Consider the following 10,389-nt stretch of genomic DNA (forward strand, 5'->3'; position numbering starts at 1 on the left):
GCCAAGTGGAGAGCTTTGTAAAGCAGCCCACTCCACTTTGTGGAAGCGCTTGAACGGTGAGCCGGTTATTTTAAAAATTATTTCAAGGCAAACATTCACTTGATCACCCTCGTCTAGTTTAACTTGGAAAGCAACTTTCTGAGGGTTTGGAAAAAAAAGAGCGGCCATGGCTAAAATCAGAATGTGAATAGCATTATCAAAAACTTATGTTTCTGTCTCAAAATCGACTGGAGATACTTTAAGATACAAATAATTCCAGAATTCTAGAGTTTCAGCGAAAGGATTGTCATTAGTTGGGGTTAGGCATCATTGTTTCTCTTCCATATATTTGAGGAGTGGCTTTTTGAGACAGGGTCTCACTTTATAATTTGGCCTGGCCTCAAACCCATAGCAATCCTCCTGCCTCAGCCTCCCAAGTGCTGGGATTACAGGCATACACCACAACGCCCAGCTCTCTTGGACATGTTGTATTGATCTATCAGGCAGAGCTGAAAATACTGTATCTGCAGATCTCAGGAAAGAAGAAAATATCTTAAGGACTGGTCTAAAAAAATCCCCGCATGGTATCGTGTAGGCAAAAAGGGTTCTTTATTGTACAACTTCCATACATTCGGCTCCTACAGTGTGCCAAATTCCCCAGGCTGTCACTGCTACGAATAGACTACTTTCCCTCGTAATACATAAATTACCAACAGCCTCATGGCTTGGGAGACGGACGCCTGGGATTTTCAACCCGAGAACTTCTGGTCTGCAGAAAGAATTTTACTGCTGAGTGAAACCAAATCCCCGTGCTGGTCAGACCAGACTCAGCCTGCAGTGCCAACGGTGGGTGAAGACCTCAAATAAGCACACAAACGCCACCTCCGGCACAGGCAGCCGAGGAGTGCGGTAGGGTCTGCCGGCTCTGAGAACGCCCACTGTGCAATGGGACGGAAGGGGAACGTGGGGCTTGGAGGTGTCCGCGTGCAAGAAAGGGTCATTCCAAAGCTCCTGGTCCCTGCTGGGAGATGACAGCCCTGACAGGAAGCAGATGGAAAGATGCAGTTGTTTCTGGGCATTTTTCTCCTCCTTCCAGCATAATCTACACAGCTTCAATGTGGCATCAGGCCCTGCCATGGTGGGACAGAGCAGGTGACCGGACTTGTGACCTCTGAAAGCAACACTCCTCAGGATCCCCATGGCTGCCTGACCCTGCTTCTGGAACCCTGGCTCTGCACACTGCTTCTTTAGAAGGCAGAAGGGAGTCATTGGCTTCCAGGTCAGAAAGCTGTTGAAAAGGACTCAGTGACACAAGGACAAGACTCATGGGTAAAGCGGTTATTATTTTCCTCCTTCTGCTGTTTAAAATATACCAATCATCAACTAGTATAGTGGCACACACCTATAGTCCCAGCACCAGGGAGGCTGAGGCAGGAAGATGATAAGGAGTTCCAGGCCAACAGGGACTACATAGTGAGTTCAAAGTCAGCATGAACTATACAGGGAGTCACTGTCTCAAAACAAAGTATCACTCATGATACCTGATGCAAATTGTGTCTCAAGATTCAAATTTGGGGGGGGGGGGTACCGGGATCAAACTCTGGATCTTGTGCTTGCGAGGCAGGCGGTGGAACCACTGAGCTAAATCCCCAGCCCTGTGTCTCAAGATATTAAGATGATCTATCAGCCAATGACCATTTCATCAAGTCTTTTTTAAAAAGATGAATACACTTAAACCTATTTCCACTGGTACTAGTCTTCTAGACATGCAATAGCCACTCATGCATGGTTAGCTTTTAATTTTCAGTTTTATTTTATAATATTCTTTCCTTCAAAACTAAAAACCTCTCAGTCTGCCAAAGTATCTTTAAAGTATTAAGTATTCTTTTTTTTGGTACTGGGGATCGAACTTGGGACCTTGAGCTTGAGAGGCAGGTGCCGGAACCACTGAGCTAAATCCCTGCCCCAGAAGTAAGTATTCTTATTTTTATCAAAATACTTATCTTGCCCAGCTAACTTTGACCCCAAACACATTTGGGGATAAGTTTGCCAAAGTTAAGCAGCTGAAGGCTATGGAACTATTTTATTTCCAGATCAAATTTTTTTCTTAAGAACTTTAAAACTACAGCTAATGGAGACTTTTTTTTTTTTTACCCTTTATTCATTTCAAAATAGACTGAAAGGTTGGACTATAGAATGCTTAGAAAACAAAACAAAACAAAAGCTTCTCATGCTTCTTTTATGTCATGAAATGTATTCTTTGCTTTCAGGATTGCTGACCACAATCTGATGAACTGGAATGCATAAGAATTTGAAGTAAAACACCTCCTCCTGTCTTTCCCAGCAAGTCTTTTTTTCTTAATTAGATTCTTCCCAGGGAGGTCTATTTAAGAAAAGGGATCTCCATTTGCTGGGGAGGTTCACTGTGTACAAAGCAGTGGGTCTGTCCAGCCTGCCCAGCACCTCTAAAACTTCTCCAGCAAGCCAGTGTCCCTGGGAGAGTGTGCACAAGGCTAGATGCCACGTGGGGAAGGACCTTAGCTCGCCGGAAGTCGACATGTGGTCCTGTCTCACACTCTAAGGGACCACCCTGTCCCCCCTCACTGCGGTGCCCAATCCACATCCCAGTGCTTACTGATGGAAGGCAGACATATTAGTAACAAATGGGATGTTGTAGATTTAGGTTTCAAGACCCTGGCAGCCCAGAGAGGGCTCAGAACTGTCCCCTGTCCCAGCTCCACAGCTCCCAGTAACAGCCTTCAACCAAGAAAGCCTAAGCATGAGAATGTGTCATTCTATTCCCTCGATGATTCTCTCCAGAGTCCGATTTTTGCATCTTAATGGGTTCTGTGACACGGAGCCATTTCACTAGCAACATCCTGAACCTATACCTAGATTTTTAACACCTATTTGTGTGTTGGACTGATTGGCTCGGCCCTAAGACATTTTAAGCATTTAATGACATGCTTAAGTGTCCCCTCAGATGGGCTGACTTAAAGAAAAGTGACAGAGATGTTCTTTAATAACTATGGTTTATCCATTTCTTTCAGATAGTAAGTGGCACGTTCTCACCTCATTTACAGCTTTTAATCCCAAATGGACATTGCTTTTGAAATATCCTCTTTTTTCTTTTCTTTTCTTTTCTTTTTTTTTCCCTGAGGCTGCCACTTGAAAGTTGAAATCTAGCAAGAATGTAATGGTAGGTGCCAGCATTCTGAATTACAGGGTGACTGCCTTAGCTGATCCTAAAAAGCAAGTGTCTTTTTTATACCGCATAAAAGGCTGAAATGTTTACATATCAAAAGGCTATAGGCCAATTTCTGTCAAAATTACACATGAAGTTAAGCAGTACAAGCAATTTATTTAAACACTAGTCATTGTAGAAAAATTCAAAACCATATGCTCTTTTAGCAGTTTTTCACAAATGCATTTGACCCATGACTTGGCTAGACATACAAGCTTCATAATTTACTCTAGATTTCAAATCCCCTTGACGTTTAAATAAAAGATCTTCATTAATGAGGTTTACATGAATGAAAACTTTAGAAGCTGATAGCGGTGAGCGAGCGGCTTCGGCTACGTCTGTGCCTTCGCTCTAATTTTCAAATGACTGACTTTGCTAATCATTTCAAGAGAAAGTTTCTCTGAGAACAAATTATGGACATTTGCATTCTGTGATTTGCAAAAGTTACAGCACAGTCACTTTGGAACAAACTTGGGTAAATAACCTAGCTAAAAGCAGATTTCTGCAACCCGGGAAAACCGAAGCTCTCTTTCCCCCCAGTTTCTGAGGCCCTGGGAATAGACACTTTTCCGATGCCCCTCTTTCGCTAGGGTTATGTTAAGCATTCCTAACACCTTGATTAGTTTGTCCCCAGGGCTCTGGTGCTGTTATTTAGAATGCTGTAAAACTTAACAAAACCCAGCTCCTAAGTGTCCTGGGTTCGGCTGAACGAGGGACCCAGCACTTGCAGTTCTGAATTTGCACCCCTCGGTCAATCCCAGGACCCACTCTGCAAAGCTTTCAAGAAGTAGTTTTTGAGGCGCTAGAGTTTCATTTTTTTCTTTTTTAAAAGCACAAACACCAATCTGCACGGTACGAAAACTGTCCTGAGGTCTCCGCGCTGAGCCCGCTGCCCGGGTCTGTGCTTTGTACCCAATTCCTCTGACTCGCTACCGGCAGCCCGGAGGGCTCCTACCTTTGCAAAGGACTCATCGGGTTTTTGCATGGTACGAAAAATCCTACTTAAACACGATTATAAACTGTTCTGTGACCAAGCAAGAGACTGAACGGATTAAGAAATGGTAAGAAGTTAGGGCCGCAAATGCTTTTTTTTTTTTTTTTTGTATCTCTAGGGCTCGGGTGTAAAGAGTATGGGGTTAGTGTGAGAATATCTTGGGGCAAGAAGAGACAACCCACACGCACACTTGGGTGCTCTGTTTTAAATCAGAGAAGCAATTTAATCTATGCTCTTCGAATCAATTTAGCGATGACCGAGGCGCGCGGCGCGAACGCGCCTTCCCGAGTCGTGGACCGGCAAAAAACGCCTTATGCATGCGGAATCCACTGATCTCTTCTTTAATATCTTAAAAATGAGGGCTATTACCGAGACAGTGACTCCTCAACAAACACATTTTCATAGACTTCTTCGCGGTGATTGCTTTGTGTGAAATCGTGTTTGGGTGATAATAGGGAAAATCAGCGGCGTGTTTACTGAATTTCTAACCGAGCACTGCAGCCGCCTCCCGAAGCTCTAGGTCCTCCCATGCTGAGCCGTGCGTGCGGGGCCGACAAACAATCGCTTAGCAACCCGAGGGGGACAATTTGCTTGCGTCGCATTTGTTATTCCAATTGCGCCCAGCGAGATTGGAGATTGTGCAGCGCGCACTTAGGACACTTGTGGGTTTCTGCCCGCTGAGGAGGCATAGCGGGGCGCAAAACACCCTGACCGCTTTCCCAGGGTGTGTGCGTCCCCCAACCAAGAGTTGAGCCCACAGATCAAGGATGCAGCCAGTGGGGGAGGTCCCGCCACACGGGGGAGACCCCCAGAGCTGAATGGGCAACAAAAGTAGTGTGTGGCTCCAGTCCCGTGACCCCTTTCCCGAAAGTTCCCTCTGCGGAGGAAAAAGCCTGCAGACTCCCTTTTCTTATCTTGGACCTAGCTCTCCCACAGATAGCGCCCTTGGCTTCGGGCAAAGGTGGGGACCACACACTTCCTCCTCCTAAAGAAAAGAACAGGAAAAAGCCCCCAGGTCCATCCCCAATCTAACTGGCCTACAGGTGACAGTCACCCTGGTTCAATGTTAGGGTTGTAAGGGACCCTCGATGAAGGCTAGACTTGGTTAGATCAATTACAACCCTCCAAACCCGGCCTGGTAGCAGAGCCTGTAATGCAGCATTCTGGGAAGCTGGGGCAGGAGGATGGCAAGTTAGAGCCCAGCCTATGGTGACTTAGGAAGACCCTGCTTCACCAAAAAATAAAAACGAGGCTGGGGGTGTAGCTCAGTGCGAAGGCCCTGTGTTCAATTGCCAAAACTAAATATATAAAAATAAAATCCCGAGGCCTCCAAATTTGCCAGGTGGCTCTGCTCAGTCTTCAGCTCCAAGGCTCACTCCTGTACAGTGTAGAGTCAGGAGTACAGCAAGATGGCTTTCTGAAAGAGAGACGCTGGCTACGGCTTTCTTAAACCTGACAGTTAAGAACAAAGTACCAAGGGAGGAGACACAAAGCGCTGGACCGGAGAGGATGTTTCATACTTTTAAAAACTTGTGGGCCTGGGTTGGGGATTTAGCTCAGTGGTTTCGCCGCCTGCTGCGCAAGTGCAAGGACCCGAGTTCGATCCCCGGTACAAAAAAAAAAAAAACTTGTGGGCCCTCTTTTGGGTCCAGGGCTGAGGACGCAGCCCGGTGCTGCTCTGCACACCCTTTGCAAAATGGGACAGATGAGAACTGGCCCCAAACATCCTACAGCACTTTTCCTGCTAGGCTTAGACTCTGGCAAAAGTCAAAAGATGCACTCCCAAGCAGACCGAAGCACACACCTGGCTGCCAACACAATGGCCGGCAAAGGCAGAGCTGCAGTTCCAGTGCTCTTTCTCGCATCACATGCCCCCGGAGCTGGAGCTTGGAAAGGCCAGTGGGCAGCATGTGCATCTGGAACCTGCCGCCTGCCAGGAGTCTTCGAACGGAAAGTGCTTCCCTCCCTGATTAGCAGAAGGGGGGCACCCACTTTTGCCAAGGACCTGGCCTCTCTGGAGGAGTGGGTTACACTCCCTGAGTGGTTTTTAGTATTTAAAAAAATCCACTGCCTTTCCAAACTGAGACTCATCCCAGCAGGTCCTAATCTCTCTCTAGCCACCCGAAGTTTGCATCTCCTAGGCTATGAGCTAGAAGCGGTGGGCGTGGGGATGCGGAGGTCCAAGCCCAAGCCTAAGGAGAAGCTGTGCTCGCTGCCCGGCTGTAAGGCCCAGCAGGAACCAGTGGCTCAGGTACAGCAATTGACAAGTGGCCCTTCCCTTTTCCCCCAGCGCTGAGGAGGACGCGGCACAGGGAGCCTACTTCAGAGACTTCAGACAACTTTTTTTTGGTGGTGGTGGTGGGGGTCCTGCTTTATTTGCTAGAGAGAAGTCAGGAACGCCAGGCAGGAGTTGAAGGTGGCCCTTCTTGGGGAGCCCGAAGTGTTCCCCAACCCAGCCCTGGCCAGTCTCTCCTCAGTCCGGTACTGTGTGCTTCTTCCGCTGGAGTGGTCTGAGTGGCCCGGGAAAGGACGACTCTGCCACCTCGGGCGCTGCTTTAGCTGGAGCAGCCTGTCCCCTACCTTCTCCAGGGTGTGCGGTCGCCTTCGCGAAGTGCTGGGTTCGCTTCGCTTCGCCTCGGGCCGCGCCCGGCGGAAGATCCCGCAAATCAAGGGAGCTGCCTTTGGCCGGGGCCGGGGGCCCAGTCTGGGCCTGCCCGCGGGAAGGGCAGCGCAAGCGAGGGGGCTGCCAAGCAGCAAGTAGAAAACGTGACAACTCAATTGCTGGGGAAGGAGACAGAGGAGCCCAAAGTCCCCGTCCGGGTTGAAAACCAAAAACAGTTTGGGAAGAAGCCCCCCACCTTTCCAAAAATAATAATTAGAAAGAAGAGGCACAAAAACCTACCGACACTCAGGGTGGTGAATTTTAAATAGTGGTTGAACTTGGTCTTCTCTGTGTTAGGATCAAGGTAGGGACTGTATGGTAGTTTCCAGATCTTACGTGCCTGAAAAAAATAAAGAAGCAAAAAGAAAAAATGGTTAAGAAACACGCGATACATCTCTTCTTTCGTCCTTTTTGCCTTTACAAATGCTGGCTTTTAGAAAAACAAAAGGTTTAGGGTAGGGGGTTTAAACTGTTCCATTAGGGAGAGAACTTCAAGATTTTTTTAAAAAGGTGGAATTAGGCGGTGAGTGCACCGGGCCGGGAGGAGGAGCTGAATTTTTGATCCGACTGGAGGGAGAACGTAACCACTCACATTTTCTAAAACAAAACAAATTCCTAAAGGGGGAGAAAAGTAGTTCCAAAGTAAAATCGGCTACAATGCATTTGAGCTATAGGCAGAGGAAATCGCACCCAATAATAGGACCCAATCTGAGGAAAGCGGGTGGGGGCGGAGAGGTCGGCGGCGGGAGCTGTTAATGCGGCCGCACAATGGAATTAATGAGATTAACCGGGGCAATTAGGCCGCCTGCCCAGCTTGGCTGGTCCGCTGCGGGGCCGCCGAATGGAAAAGATTAGGTTAATTTCATTAATTCTCAATCCACAATCTCTTTTCAGGCCCTGGAACCCCCTCTCCTTGGCACCTCTCCCCCCTCCCCTCGAGACCTCCCCCCACCCAAAGGAAAAGAAAGAGCCGAATCTGGTTCTGTCTGTCATCTGCATATTACCAGGAACTAAATCCAGGATGACGTCGACTCCGTATAAAACCAACAAGGGTTCAGCTGGTCCGAGCTGCGTCCTCCCCCGGGCCGAGTGCGGCGCGCGGCGGCGAGGGGCGGGCGGAGGGCGCGCGGACGCAGGGCACGGGGAGGGGCGCGGGCCGTGCCGCCGGCCTCTCTTTCGCTTCGCTCGCCCGCGGGAGGACAGCCGCCCCCTCCCCCGGACGCTTTTCCCCGTCGCGTCCCCGCCGCCCCAGGTCCCGGCGCGAGGCCCGGGGATGCCCGCCAGTATGTTCAGCATCGACAACATCCTGGCCGCCCGGCCGCGCGGCAAAGACTCGGTGCTGCCGGTGGCGCCCAGCGCCGCGGCCCCGGTCGTTTTCCCGGCTCTGCAGGGGGACCCGCTGTATGGCGCCGGCGGCGGCAGCTCCTCGGACTTTGGCGCCTTCTACCCGCGCCCCGTGGCCCCTGGCGGCGCGGGCCTCCCGGCAGCGGTCGGCAGCTCCCGCCTCGGCTACAACAACTACTTCTACGGGCAGCTGCACGTGCAGGCGGCGCCCGTGGGCCCGGCCTGCTGCGGGGCTGTGCCGCCGCTGGGCGCCCAGCAGTGCGCCTGCGTCCCGACGCCCCCAGGTAGGGCCGCGCGGGCCTCGCCGGGGGCTGGGATGGGGTTGGGTGGGCGCCCGCTTGCTTTATCCACCTCTTGGGAGCTCCCACCGCTGCCTAGGGTCCTTCTTGTGGCCGACCGGGTGCTGGAGTTGGCGGGCCTCTTGCGGCAATTTTAGGCGAGAGTTAGCGAAAACTAAGCCGCGCGGCGTCTGGGTCGCGATTCCACCAACGCCCGGGCCGTAACTCGGAGCCTGTGTGGGGCGACGAGGTTGCTAGAGCTCCATAACTGGCTTCGCGCGTGTGCGGTGGACGCGCACACCCCCCTGCGCCCTGATTCTCGCGACCCCCGGGTTCCCAGCACCCTTGCGATGGGTTTTTTAAGTGGGAGACGGTCACGGGCGCACGGGCGCGCCTGGGTGTCCGTTGCTCGGACAGGGACAGGGTGGCTGACCGTGCGCTCCATTCCGTCGCAGGCTACGAGGGCCCCGGCTCCGTGCTGGTGTCCCCGGTGCCGCACCAGATGCTGCCCTACATGAACGTGGGCACGCTGTCGCGCACCGAGCTGCAGCTTCTCAACCAGCTGCACTGCCGGAGGAAGCGGCGGCACCGCACCATCTTCACCGACGAGCAGCTCGAAGCGCTGGAGAACCTTTTCCAGGAGACCAAGTACCCAGACGTGGGCACGCGTGAGCAGCTGGCCCGGAAGGTGCACCTCCGCGAGGAGAAAGTGGAGGTAGGCGCCGTGGCTCCTGCCCTGCGATCGGGGCCCCAGCCCCGTCTGCCCAGCCTTCTCTGGGCTCCTGGCACTTAAAAAAAAAACCTGGCAGTGGCAGCCTGAAGGCTTCGGGAGGGTGCTTTAGGCCCAGGAAGTGGAGTGTAAAGGCGGAAACGGGAGCGGGTGGCTCCCCTCTTTTGTTGGCGTCCGTGCTGGCGGCGTGCGGTGCCGATTTCTCACCCAGCGGGCACGCGTAGCGCCTCGGTGTCCCTGCGCCGGGAGAAGCGGCCCTTCGATCTTCACTGTGTTTTTTGCTCCCTTGCGCAACAGGTCTGGTTTAAAAACCGCCGTGCCAAATGGAGGCGGCAGAAGCGGTCTTCATCGGAGGAGTCCGAAAACGCGGAGAAGTGGAACAAGACCTCCTCCTCATCCTCCAAGACATCGCCTGAGAAGAGGGAAGAGGAAGGTAAAAGCGATTTGGATTCGGACAGCTGACGGCCGCGGCCTGCGGCGCTTGGCCAGCTCAAGGACTTGCACAGACAGACGATGCTACTTTCTTGCACACGCGCTGCCTTGCGGGAGGGGTCGAGAAAGGAACAGGAACTGTAAATAGTGTACAGAGCCGGGTCGGTGCCTGGGGACGGGTGCCCGGGCTCAGCCCCGGGCCCAAGGCCTCGCTTCCCACCGTAGTATTTAAAGTTAAGTTAACGGTGACAGTACAATAAAGTGATGGCGATGTAGACGGGCCACTTTCTGTATTTGTACTCCAGCACCACCTCCAGCAGTGGAAGTCCCCCAAAGACCTGTTGAGTTTGAAGAGTGGAGAGGGGAGTGAACAACTTTGACTCCTTAGAAAAGAAAGAGAAGGACCGACCGGGGATTTAGCTCAGTGGTTCCGGTGCCTGCCTCGCAAGCGCAGGGTCCCAAGTTCGATACCCGGTACCAAAAAAAAAAAAAAAAAGAAAAAGAAAAGAAACCGAGGAACCCATTCCAGAACGGGGGTGGCCTGGTTTAGATCTCCAGGAAGCGCTAAGAGTTGCCCTGGAGAGGGGCAGATGGGCTCTTTCCCCGAGGGCTGGAGGACCCCCAGAGTGTCTCCAGAGCCACTCACTGGTCCTGCTTCAAGTCCCCAGGCCTGAAGTGGACAGGCTGTGGGCACACTCAGACAGTGGGTGCTGGTTCCTCAGTGTT

General features: G+C 51.8%; 1 protein-coding gene and 1 long non-coding RNA gene across 3 annotated transcripts in view; one reads left to right on the plus strand and one right to left on the minus strand.

Annotated features, from left to right (window-relative positions):
• LOC110346769 (uncharacterized) overlaps positions 1-7,978 on the minus strand; it is a 47,854-nt gene extending 39,876 nt beyond the window's left edge. The window contains exons 1-3 of one of the 2 annotated variants that reach the window (XR_002390991.2): positions 7,884-7,978; positions 7,120-7,219; positions 6,565-6,960 (exon numbers count right to left, since the gene is read on the minus strand). This is a non-coding gene — a long non-coding RNA (uncharacterized LOC110346769). Of the gene's footprint in view, positions 1-6,564; positions 6,961-7,119; positions 7,220-7,883 lie in introns of those variants that run through there. The other variant, XR_002390994.2, reaches the window with a different exon arrangement.
• Positions 7,882-9,938, plus strand: Gsc (goosecoid homeobox). The gene is made up of 3 exons (XM_004837006.3): positions 7,882-8,507; positions 8,957-9,216; positions 9,529-9,938. Exons 1-3 carry the CDS (start codon positions 7,901-7,903, stop codon positions 9,691-9,693), a joined length of 1,032 nt encoding a protein of 343 aa, XP_004837063.2. The 5' UTR covers positions 7,882-7,900; the 3' UTR covers positions 9,694-9,938.
• The last annotated feature ends 451 nt before the right edge of the window (positions 9,939-10,389 follow it).

The sequence above is a fragment of the Heterocephalus glaber genome, unplaced genomic scaffold, assembly GCF_053883595.1.
Source record: "Heterocephalus glaber isolate CG9 unplaced genomic scaffold, H.glaber_assembly_v1.0 deba00001608, whole genome shotgun sequence".
Lineage (NCBI taxonomy): Eukaryota > Metazoa > Chordata > Mammalia > Rodentia > Bathyergidae > Heterocephalus > Heterocephalus glaber.

Bases quoted from the DNA above. Each gene is read 5' to 3' on its own strand.
- Gsc (XM_004837006.3), top strand. From the start codon at position 7,901: ATGACGTCGACTCCGTATAAAACCAACAAGGGTTCAGCTGGTCCGAGC. The intron at 8,508-8,956 runs GTAGGGCCGCGC...ATTCCGTCGCAG, and splicing joins CTGCGTCCCGACGCCCCCAG to GCTACGAGGGCCCCGGCTCC. The intron at 9,217-9,528 runs GTAGGCGCCGTG...CTTGCGCAACAG, and splicing joins TCCGCGAGGAGAAAGTGGAG to GTCTGGTTTAAAAACCGCCG.